Source organism: Cinclus cinclus, chromosome 3 (genome assembly GCF_963662255.1).
Source record: "Cinclus cinclus chromosome 3, bCinCin1.1, whole genome shotgun sequence".
In the NCBI taxonomy this organism is placed as follows: Eukaryota; Metazoa; Chordata; class Aves; order Passeriformes; family Cinclidae; genus Cinclus; species Cinclus cinclus.
The window spans coordinates 40,688,799-40,709,799 of record NC_085048.1 but is presented as its reverse complement, the minus strand read 5'-3'; the positions used below and the strand labels follow the sequence as shown (position 1 = coordinate 40,709,799).

Sequence of the window (21,001 nt, the reverse complement as noted above, 5' to 3'; positions counted from 1 at the left end):
AATACTCACAGTGTTGGATACCTTATTTAAATTTTAGTTTGGTCTGACTCCTCAAATGCCTGATAGTACCACAAAACTGCAAAAGATATATTTTTAAATAGTATGAGTTGTTTCCTTTTAGGACTCTTCTAACAGTTCAAATAAAGGGTGATGGCAAGCTGCATATTTGGAGCATGAAATTGTAGACAGGATTTTAAGATGATTCTGTGGCTGCTGTTATGCAGGAAACAGAATTCAATTATGAGAATAGCCCTTTGGCCTTGTAAAATGTAACTGTCGAGTTTATGCAGGTCTGCATGTGACATTTCTCAGCAGCACTGCAAGTTACTGTCTCCTATATGACCACCCTGTATCACATGCAGGTTGAAATGTAAGTCTGAGATGACTCCTACACCCTTGAAATGATGCAGCAGTCTCTAATGCCCAAAAGGAGACATTATTGGGAAAGTCCATCACAGAAATGTAGGAGAGAGAGATGTGACATGACTACTAAATGCACAACTGCAGAACCTGTAGCTAAAATTCCTGGTTATCTCCTGGTATACACCAGGTTATGCTAAACTATGTAGGTGCTTGTAAACCTGTTATTTGTACACAGGCTGCAACAGCTGTGATTTAAGAGGAGAAAAAGGGAAAGTGAAAAATGCACGGCAGTGCTTTGTGGTTTAACTATGAAGCTGTATTAAGTTTCTTGACTTTAGAATGAAGATTAATGATTGATATGTAGTTTGATATGTTTCCTCACCCATGAAACCAAGAACGGTGTTCAGATATGATGTACTAAAACAATATATATTATATATTGTGTGGCATAGTTGAAGCTACAGCCTTTACAGAACAGATTGAGATTTGCAATGAAAAGGAAAACTAAAATGAAAAAATATTGAGTGAACAGCAGGGCCCATTTGAGGTGATTACAAAGGATGTTTCTTTATTCTGTCTTTTCTTATGCAACCTGAAAACAGTAGCAGGGGGTTACAAGCAGAGTTCATCACAAAGTTGTCAATCACTGTCATTTAACGTTTTGCAATGGAAGATGTCTTTATTCAAGGACAGCTGGGCAAATCAGAGAAACAGATTTGCAGTTAGTAGTCTGTCCAGCCTACACTAAGCAAACAAGGACAGGGCAGACATACCGGCCTCTCACATAAAAATATAATGGACTCTGCTGACCTCAGTGCCCTCCATTCAGCTTCATTCTCAGTTGTATAAAAGCTTCACTACCCATTCTCAATTTCCTTTAATTACCTACATGATGCAGATAAGAAAATGAACCTCACTTACTTACAGTCAATGATCACAAACAGGAAATTAAGTAGGCAAGTTGTTTAAAATAAGAGGAGTGTTTTGGATGTAAATAAAACATGTGTTGGGGAAGAGCTAGGGAAAATGCATTTTCAGGGGTACCAATTGGTCTGGACTGATTTGGCTGATCCTCCTTCTTTCTGCTACTTTAAACTGCAAAGGAAGACTAAGTAAAAAATCTCCTTGGTAAATATTCTTTAAAATATCTTTGAAGGAGAAGCCAGTTAAATAAAAAGAGTGAAGCAAACATGCAGCCTTCTATAGGGCTTAAAAAGATTGTGACCTTAGGTTCAGAGAATAAATGACCACAGTTTTCACAAGAGATCTAGCAGAGACATCCAGGATTAAGCAGCAGTTGTCTTTATTCAGTCTTCACTTCTAATCTGCAGTTGAGATATGAAATAAGTTAATGACATTCTGATTTTCTTTCCAAACCTTAAATTGTCTAGTGGTTACCATTCCTTTTACATTGATAACACAGTTTAGACATAGTTTCCTTGCACTATTAAAGCAAATAGAAAATTTTGTGCTGTCAGTTTTCAAGGAGGTAAAAAACAGCTGTCTAACTGCTTTTAGGAATTGTCAGCAAAGGTTCTATGTCTTAGGCTATTAATGAGGGGATACGGTTCTTTTTAAGTCAATTAGGCAGTTCAGTTAGATGTTCTAAAATTGCCATTTTTCTTTACCTCACTCTTCACCGGTTACTGTTGTGAATATTTCATTAATATGGATTTGTAGGAAGTCTGACAAAATTGAAGACTAAAATGCAAGATATTGAATCTATAGTTTAAGAGGAATATAAAACCCTGAACACTTTAAGTTTATGGTCTCTGATAAGCCTGTTTTGAAGACATTGCCCTTCAGGCTCCCCAAATGACTTTTTATTTTATGACAAAAGAAATACACTCTCTTAAATTACAGATGGAAAAGATATAACATATTATAAAACTCTTACCTTACTTGCAAGTTTTGTAATTTAGAAACATTGTTCTCATCCAAATGATATGTACACACATGAGGATGCACAAGAGGATTTTGTGGAGGGATAAATTGCCAATTAAGTCACAAAACTGACTCTTTAGCCTAAATTATAGTTCTGAGGACTGACTCCAGCAGTTTCTATTGAACGTTTCTTTCAAAAACATTGGAGCAGCCACTATAATATTGCTACTTATAACTACATTTAGATTACATGGTGGTAGGCAGCTTCTTTTTGCAACAGTGAGAAAGTTCTTACACAGATTTCATTTTGGCCTGAGTAGCATTAGTCTCACTCTGGAGCACAGAGAATGTTTTCACCATCTACTAAAAATTTTGCTTTGTTTTGATCTTTCATCATCCGTTGCTTAGACACTGACTGCTCAAAATATCGAAAAAATATTTGAAAATAACCATATTAGAGCTATTTCAAAGCTACTGGGTTTTGAATACCAAGAGAAAAACTTAAAACCTGAAAATTGAAAAGATGAGGTTTTGACTTCTTTATAGCTAACCTCACAATGTTTTTGTGAGCCAATGAGGTAGGATACCTCTGGGTCATCATCTACTACTGAATCCATCCAATGAATATATTTATTTCATTGCGTTTATTTTCCTTTTCTCTAATGTTAACATCAGGTATGTGAAAGAAAAGTTTAAAATCTGTGTGTCAGTATTTGAGGATATTATATTAGTTATTGTTTTCTCATGTGTGATTTTGATAAATAAGTACATTTTCTAAACATTTAAATGCTACTATTTTTGTGTTAAAATCTAACTGTGGTAAATTAAATGCATATACTTTTAATGACTCAGTAAGCAGTAATAGTTCTTCTGAAGTTAATTACAATGATTTTTTTTATTATTATTTTTTTTAAAGAACGCTGACGAGTACACAGATCTGCCTGTGAGACACAATGAAGATCAGATGAACAGTGAACTGGCCAAACACCTTCCAATTGAAGTCAATCCCCATTCATTTGACAGTTCACACACAAAAACACACCTCTTGCTGCAAGCCCACTTCAGTCATGCCATGCTGCCATGTCCAGATTATGCAACTGATACAAAGACAGTGCTGGACCAAGCAATCAGAATATGCCAGGTATGGTGATGCATTTCAGTATATAGCTCTTGTTGGTTTACTGTTTATTGTTAGTGTTGTCATATTTTGAATACAGAAGAAACCAAAGATTTCTTGCAATCTTGTGGAGAGCTGCTACCACACAATATTATAATGCCTTGTTTAGGGAGGAACTGGATGCCCATAATGGTTCCCACTTTACAGAGCTGGACGTAAACAAACTTGGAGTAAAAGACAGTGGTGCTCTGACTGTAGGCATCTATTGCCATATGATGACCTCTCCTTTCTTTGCAACCACGTTCTATCTCTGTATTGTGGAATCTTGTACGAGAACCATTCTGGCATGGCTGTGGTCCCTGCAGATTGTTATGCTGATGCCCAGGAACCTGTCTACCCCGGGTATTTCTACTTTTCTAGCACCCAAAAGCACCACACTCACTCCCAAGCACAAATAAAACATATTTTGAAATCTGATTTGGGGTGAGATGCGGGGGTTTTCCCTAAGCTCCTCAAGCTAGTTAAAGATACATCTTCTGTGCTCCAGAGTCAAAGAGCACGTTTTTAAATGCAGATTTTAAACTCACTCACTGGATATTTATGAATTTTTACAATTGTACTGCAGTTGCAGCCCACAGAAACTAAACTGACCATGGAGAGAGAGTACTGATAATAAGCAATCACATGCACAGCTGCAACCTCAAAAGAATTTTAAAGCAGCAATTGGAGTTTGAGGTAGAGTGCTGCCATATCTGAAAATCTCAGTTACAGCTAGAGCAGGAAAGGTGAGCTCTAGCTGTCTCAGGAGACAACCGACCCTCTGAGTCTCCTGGGAAGAATCCTTCTCTTTAGCAGAACTGCACAAGGACTCATTCACAGGTTCTTGAAGATCAGGCAGCCTTCAACAAACTATTCTTTTTATGCTTCTGAGTTCAAGCTCTGTAAAATAGAGCCAGTACTTCTTTCTTCCTACAGTTTTTGTTTGCTCAAATTTTAATATCCTCAGTGATCTGTTTGTCAACTATCAGATAGAAGCTTTGCTCTTGTTTGAAGCCTGTTGGCAATATAGTAACTGCAAACATCATTTTGTTAAGCCTGGCAGTTTGTAAAACTGCTCTATGAGAAACTATTAATCAGTGCTCTAGACAGAGAAAATACTGTATGCAATTCAGTCCAGCAATTTGGATAAGGCTCAACCTTACACTAATAAAAATAAGCTTAAAATGCTTAAAACATCAAATGAAGCAAAACTGAAATTAGGGAGTGTAAGAAGCAAATAACACCGCAGATGTTACTACTACACAGTTCTAATCTTGGCAACCAGCAGTGCTTGGTTGCTAGTCTGTTTCAAATATTTCTAATCAATAAAATCATGGTGCTGAAAGTGTAGAAACAGCTATGCCATATATTCAATGTTAACAGTGAAAAGCATCACTTTCTCAGGTGACAAAATCACCTTTGTTTCAAAGAAATCACATATTTAAAGTTCATTTAAGTGTTTGTGGAGTAAGTACCAAGGAGTTAATTACATATTTAGGGAAAATTTAAATAAAATACTATTTTCAGTAATTATTTTGTTCGGTTTTGCTAAGAAATATATTTTCTTAATCTTGCCACAGCATCATATGTATTTCAGAAACAATAGAAAAAAATTCCAAAATATTGAACAGTTCCTTTAAGCTGAAGTAGAGTTCAGAAAAATGTCATTCCATACCAGGCCTTGGCACTCCAACCTTCGGTTAACTACTGCATAATGTTATATATAAAGTCATCTTAAAAAAAAAAAAAAAAGAAAAAACATACAAGCACTTTTGTATTTTAAACCTGGCACATGGTTTACATCTCTCAGGAGATTATTGGTTCCATCTTATCAGTCACGCTTTCCAAACGGAGGTTAAAGTTCCCAGAATCTAAGCAATAGACAGGGTTACACTTTCAATACTGGTTGTTACCTTTTTCCTTAGCACTGACCTGCTGATGAACTCTGGGTCAGCAGAGAGAGAAAAAAAGATGTTGGTTATAAGAGAAGGAACTGAAGCATGGAAAGATCCATTGATGAACAGATTCAGTGGATGCTGTTCTCAGTGTGTGTGAACAGAGAACGATGCTCACGCATCATCAAACGTTAAATACAGCTGTGAGGTGGGAATTGGTTTTTGAGTTACGTTGAATTTTTGTTTATTTACTTACAAATTATTTTAGTGTTGAGGTTGTATAGCTAACCTTCAAATTGTGACCTGAACATAAACTGTTATTTTTGCTGGTGAGTACATGAATAACAGACTTTTTGTATCAGCATTGTTTTTCGGTTACAACAAAAAAGACCTTTCTGAGAGCTTTTATAGGTGGTTATACAGCAGGCCTTTATCCCAGGTCCCCTGCAGTGCAGATTTGTCATCTCTAGCCATGATATGTAAGCAAGCCTATTTCCATCACAGAATATTAAACTTCTCCAATCTTCTATGGTGTCTTTCACCTGAATCAGCCTTCCCTCCCATGGCTCCTTTCCTATCCTATGTGTTTCATTCTCCCTTCCATTCCTCCAACATCTTCTGGGCTTTTTCATTGCTAGTGACTTCAGGCTGAGTATTGTTACTGGTTGAGCAGAAAACCATATTGACAGCATTACATAGGTAAATGTAGCTGCTGGATTCCAGGTAAGATTCCACTATCCTTTAATGAAAAAATTACGCAGCAACTCTTAAATAATTTTTCCTTGGAAGTCTTAAAAGTTTTGTCTCTACATTAGAATTCTCTTGTTTATATTTACAATGAAGTATTGAAGTCATTAGCATTTAACAGAATTTTAGGAGTTACAGTGCTGGCTGAATAGGAGGATGTAATTTTTAGCATAAAAAAATGGAAGAAATATGTTCTGTTACAGTTTTTCTGTGATTAGCATTTGTTAGATATGGATGGAATTCATTATAGCAAGATAAAATTTAGTATTTATATACCCAAGATGAAATGTAGAATCGTTTACTGCAGAAATATAGGGAATAGCAGTATATAACCTTTTGGAATGTGAATGCCTATTTGCTGCCACTCCCATCTCTGTAATGAATGGTCACCGAGGCATTGAGTAGGCTGAAGGAACACCCCTGCTCTACACTGAAAACCTCAAGTTAAAATCTAGTTTGTTATCAGTGACAGGGTCTCATAGATAAAGCACAGAAGGTTCCCATGGCTAAAAAAAATGGCCACAACTTCCTGTGTGACCTTAGCCATCTCATTAAATTTTTTATTTGCCTCAGATATTTGCCTCTAGTACAGTTACAATAGACAATATATTCTCTTCAAGCCTAGAACTGTCTGTTATTTTTACTGAAAAAAGCTAGAGGTGTCATTAAGATGGTGCTGAATACTCCAGTACCTTCTCAAAAATCAAACATTTCTCTATTTCTTTCAGGAGAATGAACATTAAATAATAAAAATTCTAATGAAATTATTTTTCCAACATTTTTATAAAATACAATTATTATTGTAAAGATGATACTCCACCTTTTTTTTTCCTATCTTGTTTAGGAATATATGAAACTAAATCTAATCTCATTTTTTACTTCCTTTGTCAAGCCTTGTATTTTGTGACTGTGTATTCAGCGATCTGTTCTTATTCTGCTGTTCTAAGACTACTGCCTATATTTGCATTAATTGAAATGGATAATTGAGGCAGTTATACCATCGCTGTCAGATTCAGCAGGGCAGTCTCTTCTCAGAAATAATGTGACAATTTCTGGCTTTGCATTGGAATTGGCCACAAGCCTCCACTTGTAGTATAATCGTTGATAAAATATTTTAAAATTGCCAGGACTAGAACTGCCATGGAGCTCAGCCCTAACCTTTAAGAAGTGTTTACCTATGGATGTGTTAAACACATCTCAGTAGGGTAGCTGGGCACTGAGAGAAGATGGACATGAAAACAGATTCCAAACTGCAGAAGAAGGACTACTCTGCATGGGAAACATGCCTATCCCTGTAACAAGGACCTTGTAATGCTATCACTGATGCCCTGTCTTTTCCCATCACATTCATTACTCCTTTGGAGGATCTAATTTTGACAGGAAAGAAAAATACTCTTTGGGTTAAGCACTATGTTTCCTTAGCTAGATGGTGATGTGTATAATACTGCTTTAGCTATTCTAAAACAGTGAAATAAGTTGTTTCTGTTCATTTAAACTGCAACTTTTGCTATAGTCCTTATGAGAATAATCTTTGTGATACAAGTTCAGAGTTGTCAAATATTGCACGAATGTGCTGCCCAATTCAGCTAAGAGCTAGCTTATGTACAAAATACTTACTCTACTAAACTGCAGACCGTGCTGGGTGGGTGGGTGGTCATGTCTCCTCAGAATGAGCAGTAGTACACAAAATACTTCTGGCCGTGCAAAGGCAAAGGAGCCCATGTTACCATTTTGGATCTCAAAGAAAGAGAATGTCCTATCCTTCCCAAACCTTCTAAGTTCATAACAGCCAAACTATTCAAACTATTGATTTGGAGAGCCATATCCCAAGGAAGTGGAGAAGTAATTAAAGATCCATGCTAAGAGTGGCTTGAGCTGGTGTATCACCTGTTGGTAGTGCAGGTGTGCCAACTGCTTGCTGGCAGGTGGTGGGAGTTACAGGAAAGGCTATTTTATAGATGTGTAAGTAAGATTTGTCCAGAAGTGTCCAGGGAAAGAGCTTTTGTGTAATGGTTGCATTGGCAACTAGAAATAAATGGGCAGCTTTACTGAACGAAGGGAAGAGAATCAAATTAACTTGAGAATGCAGGGGATTACTCAGAAACAAGTGAAGAGCAGAGGCCACGTCTCTTGAGCTGCTACACGTATTCTTTCTGTATGCAGTAATATTCCAGTGATAGCACAATGTTTGCAATTTTACTTAAATATTGGCTGCTTTCATGGCTGTATGGCTATTATTCCACATTAGATGTGTGGAAATAATAGAATAATCAAAAAAATCTTTTGGTGCTTATACTGTGTGGCAATGCTCACTTGTAGATACTAAACATCAGTGGATCACTTGGTAGGGAAAGTACCTGGACATGTTGGGCTGAAAATGCTGCCTGCTTGTGTTGTGTGGGTATATATGTGGGAGAAGGGAGGGTTGCCTTTGCAGTGTTGGAGTTTTGCTTGCTGTGGATAGTCAGTGATCTGGTGTAGGGAAGCATCTTGGTGACAGTTTAATGATGATTTGGTGCTGCTTGTGCATAATCCCTCCCCCACCCATGACAAACCTTTTCCCAGTTGGGGCTGGAGGAAATGAGTAATGCTTAACCCATTTGTGTGATCAATTCACTTAAGCAGCTACTGTGAAATGTTAATCACAACTTTAATTTGTACTGCATTAGCATTTTGATTAACTTGTAGGCTTGCTAGCACACTTGAAGCACTTTTACTCATAGTTACAGCTCGGAAATGACTTTTTGATTAATTAAGTTTGTTAGACAGCAGCTGAGCTTCCTGAATGCTAACCTTAAGGGGCTAAAAGTTCAGGACAAAGTTACTGGGAATAATTGTTGCTGTTGAAAAGGATTCTTGTGAATGCACTCAAAAAATTTTGATTCTTGACAAAATATTACATTCTTACTTTGAAACTGGCTTTAAACTGTAAAGAGGACAGATTTATTATGAGAAAGATGCTGTGTATCTTTCATGGTTTTGGTAGATTTCTGTAATATTTGAAACAAATACTGGCTTTAAGACTTTCTTTATGTTAGGAAATTAGGATTTATTTCAAATAGATTCTTACCAAAAAACATCTTGTTCTTTTTCCAGTTCACTGGTATAGTAGAGAATATCAATTTATTAATTATAAATTTGAAAATAAATTGACTATTGGGACTCAATGAGTTCTGAATGTTGGGTTATGACCAACATAACTATGACCTACCAAGTTTACATTGTTGGTATCATACTCTGCAGCTGCTTTTATTTCTTGCAATACTGTTAAAAAGAAATCAGTAGGAACCCAAGGGTTGCATAGCAGTAAATGTAGACAGTAAATGATTTGTCCTTTCCCTGGTTCTGAAAATACTAATAATGTTTCTATGGAGGAAGGATGACTACAGGGATAGGAATCTTATGAAGCAGCTAGGAAGGTTGCAATTTGCATACATCAATGAGACCTTTATGATGATGGGAGAAGGAAGAATTAGTCTCTCATAGGGGGTAGCAGAGCATGTGGAAGAGGGGACTGAATATGCTTGTAAAAAAAGTGAAGTAGGATACAGAGGGCAGTATAAAAGGAGTGCCTCCTGAATAGGATTAATTACAACTTGTTCACTATATCTCTGATGAAGTATAAGGGGGTTAGTCTGTAGGCTGAAACTACACAGCTGTGCAAGTGTGATTTAATTGATCTGAAAGAACTTCTCCCCCTCCCCAGATTAAAACATTTCTGAAAAGTAATTTTGGACTAGACCTCTGAATTTCAGAGGTTCTGTAAATACTGTTTTACTGATATAAAAAGTACCAAAGGTAGAGACCTTAAATTCTCTGTAATACTTCTTCAAATAAATTCCAACTTTTCAAATCAGTTGCTGTTTCTGAGGTATGTAATTGAAGCATCATAGTCATTATTTATATAAAAACATGAAACTTAAAGTACATGGCATGCTTTAACATCTGAAAAAATATTTTACTTGTATTAGAAGAATATCAAGTCACACATGGATCATAATATAATCTTATATATTGGAAGGCTTCCTACATTTGAAGCATGTGCAAAAAAATATTATTATTCTGGATTAATAGTTTCTAGGAAAATAGGTAAAATTCATAACCTTTTGTCTACTATCTATAAATATTTGTCACACAACTTCTGTAGCCTTAAACAGCTGTAAGTAGGCAATCCAATTCTAATGATTTTAATAGATTTATGGATTTAAACTCCTATATGGAACTGAAATTTAGTCCTAGACTAAACTTCAAATTCATGAATAAAAGCTCTAAAGAAAGGGTCATAGTCTGTGAAGCACTGATACACAAAATAAGTTTAACTTTTTTAAGAGTAGATCAATCTGAGCCGTGTAACTTGCCCAGAGTACACCTGAAGTTTCAGTCCCCATCCACGCAGTCATGGCCACCAATGGCATTACTGTAGGAACTTAAATTCTAACTGAGTAGTCGTAGGTGTAATTCTCAACTGGAATGGCATTTCTTTAGCTTGCCTCTGTATCCAGAGCAGTTATCATTATAGCTTCGTTGACACTTCCCTTAAATATAATTTATCCACAAAATATTAACATTTATGTTTACAGGATTTAAGTGGAAATGCTTAGTATATTCAGAGTTATATGACAGGTGACTTCAAAAAGAAGAAGAAATTATTCTAAGCAGTATGCAGTCTCTGTTAATGAGATACAAGCTGTATCACTTTTAACACTTCAGTAGCTTATCTTAAAGGAAAAAGCTATTTAAGTCATTCGGGTAGATCAGAAATTCTGCTAGTTTTATTCTGGTCCCCTGCCACCTACCCAGTCATACAAGAGTGATCCAGATTACCTTCAAATGAAGGATGTGAAAGCAATACCAAAAACAGTGTTTATAAGAACTTTGTAAAAAGTCTCTAGAATAAAGAATTTAGCAATCGGGATATTTTGGTAGCCTGAAAAATCTCCTAAATGAGTAGGTGGGGGGAGGGGGCGGTATATTCATTATGGAACAATTTAGTATCCAAATTTATTTTGAGCACATAATAGGAAGGGCTTAATAACACCAGAGGAAAGCAATGTTTTGCTATCAGTGAGTGTGCCACACACTCACGTCTTCCACATCCTGCCTCCATCTTTGCTTCCCCTGAAACTGGGGAATTACAAACCATCATTTGAATTCCAAGCATCGGTAATAACTTTGGCTAGAAAGAAACAGACTGTTAAATTTCATACTAGACCAGAAAGGTACAGTTTGATCAGTTTCAATCACTCCATACCCAAGGATAAGCAGCTGTTGTTCCTGAAAATAAGATGAAAACTTGAGGATAGATGCTGAGGGTTTTGTCTTAATGCACTCCTGGAATGATGACAGCAATCACAAGAGTTCGATTCGAACATTTAGACACTCAGTTCCAAATACCATCAGAATGACAGTTTTTTGCCATAACTGACAACATCTGCATCAGTAAGATGTTGATCATCGGCGTTTTTGTGCTGCCCCTGCCATAGTTAATAGGTTGTTGCTTCCCACATTGGCACAAGCCAAGCTGTTTTTGATAGCAACAGACAACATGTAAGGAAGGTGTCACCGATTGCTATTATTACTCCGTAACTGTCCAAGTATGACATTTGGAAGGCTTAAGAGCTATTGCCTGAATCTTTCATGAAAACCTGGCTCAGTATAGGCATCTGCTTTTATTCACCTAAGCACAGAAGGAGGCCCAAAAAAAAGGAGGTTGGTAAACATATTTTCTATTATAACAACCAATAATTCCCTTGACTCCATCTATTTACCCCATTTATTCTACTTTAGGTTAAAAAGTGGTGGGTTTAGAGGGGTTTTGTCAGTTTTGGTTTGGTTGGTTTTTTTTTCTTTTTGGTTTACTAAAAAATACGTGTGTTTTGGGTTTTTTTTTCTGTAGTTAAAGCATCTTTTCTGTTTCCTGTTTCACTTTTTGCACTCAATGTCCTCTTAACTTTTGCTCTGTGATAAAATCATCCTGTGTTGATTTAAACTCTTAGGCTAGAAAGGCAGGTAACCAATTGGTGCCATTTCCCAATTTAGAAACATGCCCTTAATCTGTTCCAATCTTACCAGCTGTAAGATATTTAGAATTTATTTACTACTTTGCAAAATAAGAACTTAAAAAGCCACAAGTTTCTATAAAATTATACTGGTTTTGACTTCAAAATAACAACAAACTAAGGTAGGGGCTAGACAAACTAGAGAGACTAAATACATTATTCATCAGATAACATAAATATTAAATACTTTAATCTTTTTGTGGTTTGTATTATATTCTTTGTTTAGCTGCTTATATTTACATTTGGAGATAGAGGGATGACTCCATTTGTTACCTTGAGTATTTATAGGAATTTCAGTAACCATTTAAGTTTCAGGCATCTCTGTGTTTGCACTTAGAGGAAAATGAAATGTGGACGTTTCCAAGGTAGCAGATGAAACAAGCCAACTTTACCATTGTTCTGACTTTTTCACAATGTCACTGTCTTGGATTTCACATCCAGATAGAGATGCTGTGAATAAATTCTATGGGTGAAGAAGCAGAAAATAAGGAGGAAAAGAGGATTTGCCATGTGGATTCATCATAACAATGTGGAACACAGAGTCTCACACACACAGGCTTTCCTTACTCCCTACGGGATATCTATCTGTAGGCCTCTATCAATTTCTAGGAGATTTTCTATGTGAAAGGATCCTCCAGTTAATTTCAAAGTATAGCTTGTTTTAGATTTATCTTTCTCTTACATCTTCACTCTTCTTTTCCCCTTTTCAAACCTCTGTTTAAAAGGGGGGAGAGGGATAGATTTTTTAAAAAATGTAAACAGTGTTATGTGTGCATCTTCAGAAGCGTTCTATGAAATGCCACTGCTTCATGCTGACTAAAAATACAATTTACTGTATTCTTCTTGTCACTCGTGGAAAATACAGGATATCTGTGCACCCACTATTTTTCACATATGTACAGCAGTAACATCATTTGGGAACATGATGTTTCAGGTTGTCAAAATAGCAGAAAAGAACAAGAATCAGGTAGTGTAGAACAGGAGGCAGATACCAGACTGTCTCAGCAGCACATAACTGTTCAGAAACACAGACTGTACTGTATGGATAGGCTTCAGTATAGTTTAAAATGTAAAATCATGTAAAGAGCAACTCACCTTGTAAGTTTCAAAGACTGACTCCAGTCTGATTCTGAGAACAATTCCCTCCTTATGTGAGTAAATGTCATGTGAACCAACATATAAATCTGCAGGCCACAAAGCCGCTGCTTTCAAATATGATTTCTAACATATTTTTATTTTCTACTTGCTGAAAACAATCCTACATGGAAATCACTTTGGCAAGACAAGTGAAAGACAGAAAATGGAAACCAGTAAGGTTGTGTTGTGAGATAGTGGTTCTAGGGTCACTAGGAATGTTAAAGAGTTTCAGGGTGCTGTGATTCTTCCTCCAAAAAATTGAATATTAAATCTGGATCATTATTAGCTGAAAGGCCTCTATCCACAATTCATGAGAAATGAGACAACATTTGTGTAATACAGGGTAATGCTTCAAATATTTTTCTAAGTGTCACTGATCTTATCACCTCGATCTGGGAAAAAAAAAAAAACTGTTGAAATTGCATTGTAAACTGCTAAAATAAACTGTGTGGCTTGGCCAGGAGTGAAACTAACTTGTGTCTTTAAAGTCAGTATTTCTCCAGAATCAGTGTAATTTAATTGAAATAGCTCTGCGTGTGTAAACAACTCCTTTGTTTAAAGAAGATTTCACTGTTTAGTTTGCCTTAAGTAAATGCTGCCTTTTGTTTGTCTGTAAAACATTTGATTAAATGTAAAGACTTACACAGACAGCTTCTCCTCATTACACTAGTGGCTGGAAAATAAGTTAAAATGGTGCAGGTATCTGCTGCCTAAGTAAGTATCAAACAATATAATTTGTGTTTACAAGAAAAACCCATGGAAACATCTGAAGCCTAGTCCTAAAATCAAACTACAACGCTCCTAACAGCAAGATGGTATTTAAAAAGGTGTTGAAACCATTCAATATACCAGATTCAATATATCGGTGTTGCTTACTTTCTTAAAAAAAATATTTTCCAGTACTTTAATCAAACATTAAATTCCCTCCATGGCAAACTACTGTTAAATATATGAATTTTTACTCTAATATGAATTAGAGTTTTTCAATATGAGGACTTACACTTTATTGTGATCTTGATGTTATTGAACAACAAAATAAGCAAGACAACTACTATATTATAGCATCATTTTTTTCACCAGCTGAAATGCTCTCATAAATCGTAATAATTCTTTCATTGTTCTATAGACAGGGTGGAATTTATACTATACATCCAAATAGCTGCATTTACTATTAAATAAAGTAGAAACCAGAAATTAATGTTTCGCTTTTTCGCTTGGAAGTACTCTTAAATTCACTTTCAGACTAACCAAACAGAGTGGAAGTCCAGTCAAGAAAAAAAGCAAGCAGAACCATTTTTTCATGTCCACAGAGCCATTTGCAGTGCAAAATCCATACTGAATTAGCTTTAGATCTTTATGCTAATGGTACTAACAGTATACCTCTTATTTGTACTGTCAAAACATGGGAATTAGAAATGGAACAGAAACTCATGAGAAATGGAAGGCAGGATGATTTTTAACACTTTGAAATCTGATGTGTAGCTGGATAGGGGGCTTTTGTTTGCTTATGTTTTCTGTGTACTTTGGGAAAGCTTTTCAGGATCAGGATAGAGATGCCAAAGGAGAGACAGCCAAATATCCCTCATTCTCAAGACGGTCAACTGTTTGTAATGCAAAGGGTGATGTCCATTTTGTTTCTGATCGCTTTTACTCACCATAAGTAAGATATAAGCTATTTTATAAGCTCTCTTCAATATTTCAACTTATGTGTCAAGTGTCAGTGTTGACCAAAACCACAAATATGCTATTAAGCTAAATTTTAATGCTTTTATCTAGTCCAATTCCAGGACTCCACTAATTGCTTAGTTCAAATAGAAGTAATAATTGATACTAGTAAATGACATTAGTATTAATTTTTTAACAAATGTAAATATATTGGTGGTGCTCTTAAATAGTTCAAGGATTACTGAATAATTATGTAATTCTGAGAAAGTTCTCATGTCAAAATAGATATAAATACTACCATTAATTGTAACCTTTTCTTTTACAGTAAATGCTGAGATTTTTTCCCCTTCGTTCTGAGTTGGGTTATGTCAAAGAGCAGTTATTTGTAAGGAAAAGATTCTACCTTCAGTTCTCACCCCTAAAACCTTTGTGTAAATTACGTTTTCAAGAGTAAGAACTGACGACAATGATAGAGGATGTAATTCATCTTTTTTCAAGGTTAATTCCATCGCTGCCTAACTGCCATCGATAGAGGTTTAAATAAATTCCTATGTTAAAGCACAGAAATCACTGTATGTGAAGCATTAACCACATGCTGTTCCTTATATGAACCAGGTATACAATTGTGTTTGCATTTCTTTTTTTTGTGTGTGCCCTTTGCTTAGGCAATGCTAGATGTTGCAGCACATCATGGCTGGCTGGTGACTGCTCTGAACATAACCAACCTGGTGCAGATGGTGGTTCAGGGTAGATGGATACATGACTCATCCCTGCTTACTTTGCCAAATATAGAGCTCCAGCATCTTTACCTTTTTCGGTATGTAATTCTTTTACGTATTAGCAGGTTTCCAATTTCTTTCCGCTTCCCACTGATTGTGTTTGAATGCCATTGTTGTGCCTGAGAATGTTCGTTGATGAATCAGAAGAGAACTCTGTCTTGCACAGTGATGCTTTCCAAAATGGATTTTCTGTTTCTGTTTTCAATATTCATTGATTAATTAACCCCCACAGATTATTTTGAGAACCGTGATTCCAGACAAATTAACAAGACACCACTGGAAGGGTTCCAAGTCCTAACAAATCTAACTCTATATGTTAATTATCTCTTTATTTTAATCCATTATAAAACTACATTAGTATCCATCTTAACATCATAGATAATGCAAAGCTCTGTAGATGCTTAGATGATGCCGTAATTAATGCTAACCAAAAATAAATGACCACCCTTTAAAAACAGAATGCAGTATTGAGTTTTACCACCAAAACAACTGAATACAAATGTTTGCTTTCCCCCCCGGGCATATGTTTTGCTGTCTGTGTCAGGAAGTGGAGCCAAGGCCAAAGGAAGAGTGTGCATGGAGGTTACCAAGGACCTGTCGAGTGTCTTCCCGAACTAATGGCTGCCTGTGAAGGAAAAGAGAATGTTTTTGCTTCCATTGTGGACAGTGAATTGCAAGCAGCATACATTTCACAGGTAACACTTTCTATTTGTGACCATTATCATTGTGATTGGAAAGGAAGAGTAGTTGGGCAAAGAAATACTCTCTCTCCTTCAGTAAATATCATGTGACATTCTGTATAAAGTGCAACACATTCATTGCTCTAATTTCGAGGTGCTGCTGGCTTTGCAAAGGTTCTTCTCTGCCTGGTTTCTTAATATTATTCTCACTTATTCAGTGCTAAGCAGTAACAGACTCTGGTTTATGGCTGATATTACCATATCTCTCTGCTCTAAAGATGCTTCTCTAGGTCATTCAATCTGCTGAGTGCTATCCACCTTTTCATAGCTCTGCACTAGGAATACATGCATTGCAAATGTCATCGTAGCTGGTTTCTGAAGTGGTCTGTCAAACACTGGTTTTTTTCTGACAATACTCTTAGTAAATGATCCAGCACTCATTTTATGTTTGAAACAGAAAAAGGTGATGGAAATTTCATACTTCACAGGGGAGGGAAAAAAATACTATTCCAAAATGCTGAACTGCTGAAGTCTTGTTTTCAATTTGATTTTCAAGGCATTCACAGCCAAGGATAGCTATATTCCATAGCATTCATCACATTCTAAGCCTATTGATTTCAAATAAATGTAGGAAGGATGAAAACTTCAAAAGCTATATTTCAAATGTTTTTATTTGAATGTTTAAAAGGACAGTTTGAATGTTCAGCTTCAGTTAAACCTTTTACTGATATGCAAACAAGAAGAAAAGTACTTAAATGTCTGTATCAGACATCTGCATTTGTAACCAAATTAACATCAAAATTTTGAATTAAGAAAATGTACTGACATCAAAAAAAGGCTTCCTTTAACAAGAGATTTCTAACACAATACACATTGATTTCGGTCCAACTTTTAGATGTGATAAAAAATTAGAACATTGTTATAATTAGTTCAGGGAGAACTCAGAAGTAAACTTACTTAATTTATTTGCATAAATTGCCATTCTGTTATCTTTAAAAGCAAATGCAAATTGGCTCTGTCTGATATGATGATGGTTATTTGGCTCAAAAGTGCTTCAATTTGCGTAGCAATCTGGTGTCGTCTCTGCAGTGAGGCGATCCCAGGTAACATACAAATCCTGAATTATTCCAGAAATTAGTATGTTTAAAGCATCAATTTAAGTGCTAATTGCAGTAGTAATGAGAAAAAGCAGTACTACTGTGAGATTTGCATCTACTGCCCCATCAGTATGCCTGGAACGGCTGCTGACTGGCAGAGGATTTGGCTGCTAATTAAATAATTGTATGCATGGCAGTGTTCTCGTCTGATTCAATAGATGAAGATTAATCCTCAGATAAATATGTTTGGCTGGTATTGAAATGTCTTAGCAGTTTCTTCAAAAATAGCTTGTGTGTATGTGGTGTGTACGTTCACACTGCGAATGACTCTATGCTCTATATATCTATGTTTGTAAATACAGATGCATATAAGAGGGAAAAATATTATGCCTTGCCATCATGTGAGGAGAAAGTTTCATTTCCATGAGCTGGGAATGGCTGTATTGGTTATAGCAAATCCATGACTGTGTTGTGCAGGACACTACAAATGTGAAACCTTTATACCTATATGTTATATTTCTTGGAGTATTTTTTACAGAAAAAAAAACCTTTTAATACCTCACAGAATTAAAATTCATATTGAGACTGCCTGTTGAGTATCTTCATATGGAAAGTCTTTCAGTGCTCATGTAGACAGGGGCCAAGCAAAAGAAAAATTCTTCAGTATCTTACGTTTTCTATAAAGAAAGAGTATCAGACTAGAGTTTAAGCTTCACCTTCTAGCACCAGACTTGAACAGAGTCAAATAAATTGATAAATATGCCACTAAATTGCCAAAACCATTCTTTTCCTAAAAAATCTTTTACTTATCACTCAAAGTATATTGAACCCCTATCTTAAAGCTAAAGATTACTAGCAAGAAACTGGTAAAAACAGCTTAAGCTTTACATAAATTTTAGACAGGCAGGAAGAAGAAATGTTACATTTGGAAAGAAGAAAATGTCTTTTAAGCAGATGGGTAATTAATATTTAAATAATAGCTCTTGAAGTTGCTTATGGATTTGGAATATTAGGCTAGGTTCTGGGGAGACAGATTATTGGCAAAAATAGTAATGATGTTCCCAAAGGTTTGTGAATTTTTTTCATTTGATTATAATTTGAATTTATGGGTGTGGTAGATAAATGTATATGTATAGTATATATGTGCATGTATATATTGGGTATGTTGACATATTTAAAAGGAGGTGATATGTGCTTGTGTCTTCCTATACAGCAAAAAAACCCAGTAAAATTGTCAAAAAATACCTAAGTGACATGGGAGCCTGAGTTGAATTTTACAGAATTTAGTATTTTAATTCCAAACGTCACTGGAAATCAGGGGAACTTTAAAAGCTGCCAACCTAAATTCAAACTATTTAGACTAACCCCACTCTTTGGTCAAAGCTCTATGTTTCAGTGATTCATTGTGAATCTTACTTCTTTAACAAATCTCTTTCCATTTGTAATGCATTAAGCACCTTTTAAGATATTAAGTTGATATTGATATTTTTGAAAAAGAAAGAATTTCAAGATTGAAAATAATTAAACAATATCACTACTACAGTATTATCTACTTTTATTCTGGAAGTATCTGTGTTCCTATAATCTTTTTTTCATTTTTACCTGCTACTACTTGACTTTTTTCCTTAGTGAGTAAAGCATTTCTTCATTTTCCCCACATTGCATGGATGATAAAAAGGCAGCCTGCTGTGCATACTGTATGAATGATCAAGCAGTACTAACTTTGCCTTTAATTTTCAAATACACAAGACTTGTAAATCAAGGAATCATCAAATCCTCTAGGCTGGAAAAGACTTTTTAAGATCATGAAATACAACTGTTAATAGCCATCATAGGATGGCATATTAAATCTACTTCTTATCTAATTAGAAAGTTATTTAGAGTTACTTTGATTTGTTTGTATTATGAAAGCTGCGTGACAGCCTTTGACAAATAGATTATGTTGGGATTGTGTGGTATAAAGCAGTCCAAATCATAATCTTCACCAAACTATGGTAAAGGTAACAGGTAACAATGCTACTAAAGGAGTTAATAAATTATGAGCTCTGCTGAAATTAAACTTTGTTGTAACATATTTGTAACTGGTCTTGTCCTTTGAGACACATAAAAGCTTTCAAGGTAAACGATATCTAAAGTACAACCAAAGAGGTGATCACCAGGTTTGTATCAGGGTGCCTCTCCTGATCTCAGCAGAAATACCCTGCTTAGGTGCACAGAGATTCTCACACAGTTCCTACCCTGAATTTCTTCTTAAAAACCTTTACATTCAACGTAAAATCATCTTCCAGTTGAGATGTTACTACTCATCCAGCTTGATCTGCTGGAGGTGGGTTTAGTAGTCTTGTGTATTAAATGTATCACAATCCTGGCAACAAGGACTTAGTTAAGAATGTTGGTGGTGTTTTTTTCACCTTTTTCAAAGTGCTGCCTTTTTTTCCCCCATTTCCTTTCCGAGTTGGGACAAAGAGAGGTGTATTATTTCCTTGAAGTCCTAGCTGAAATTTCTGTTACAATTTTCCTGTTGTTTCCTAGCTATGACACCATTAAGAACATTGGTGCAATTCATCTGTGCCCCCTGTTTGTACACTGCAGCTCCTGAGCGCTCACAGCTGGCTCTCCCCACCTTCTGCCCTGAACGGACACAGCTGTTCATGCAATACACACAAGAGGAGAGAGAGAGAGAGATTAGTTTGTAGTGAAACCAGTTTTCTCATTTAGTTCAGCCAGGCTCTGGTAATGCAGCCATTTTAATCCATATAAGCCTCTGCTGCAGCCGAAATGGGCAGTCCTGCCCTCCCTGTGCCGCTTTCACCTCCCCTGACCCAGCTCACCGCACAGCTGCACAAACCCTGTGTCTGCCTCAGGCAAGGAGGTGGGAATGAGCATCTGGGGATGAGGGGAGAGGAGGAATCTGATCAACCCTCTCACTGACAGTCAAAATGGCCCATGGCCAAGTGGCTACGTGAATGCTTGTGCCAGCAGGGGAGGAGGCCGGACCACTTCTTTCAGTGGCACTGAAGGCTCATGCTTATTCAGAGTCACAGGATTAGAGAATATGTTGCCACAATCAACTTTAAGCTGATCTAAGTTCATGCTGTCACCAAAATGATTAGCAAGCTGATCCATCTAGCAGCACAATCCCAGCCTGGCAATGCCAACATTCTGGGGATGGAGAGGGGCACAACGAGATGGTGGGAAGAGCACTGGAGACAGCGTTGAACAGCACCAGCTTTCCTAGGACAGCATGACCTTAGGTCTGCTTACGCTGGCTGCTGTATCCCTAATTATGTATTGACATACACTATTATTGTCAGTATGACTCCATGTACTATTATTGTCAGTATGACTCGTGGCAACAATGTCTGCAGAAAGCAAACTGAGCTTTCATTAGGCCTCTAGGCTTCCAGTGCAGAAAAAGTAATCAGACACATCAAGCACAATCTAAATGAAAATACATTTTGTTGAAGCACTACATGGTCAAACCCATACTTGAAAAATAAAATGTGCTTTAGTCTTTCTCCAGATAAAACATTTCTGTT

The 21,001-nt window shown here is 36.3% G+C and overlaps 1 protein-coding gene across 1 annotated transcript in view; it reads left to right on the top strand.

Moving 5' to 3' along the window:
* ASCC3 (activating signal cointegrator 1 complex subunit 3) overlaps positions 1-21,001 on the top strand; it is a 251,696-nt gene that overhangs the window by 226,796 nt on the left and 3,899 nt on the right. The window contains exons 37-39 of the mRNA XM_062489907.1: positions 3,164-3,388; positions 15,572-15,723; positions 16,230-16,380. Coding sequence (XP_062345891.1) covers positions 3,164-3,388; positions 15,572-15,723; positions 16,230-16,380 — 528 coding nt within the window. The remainder of the gene's footprint in view (positions 1-3,163; positions 3,389-15,571; positions 15,724-16,229; positions 16,381-21,001) is intronic.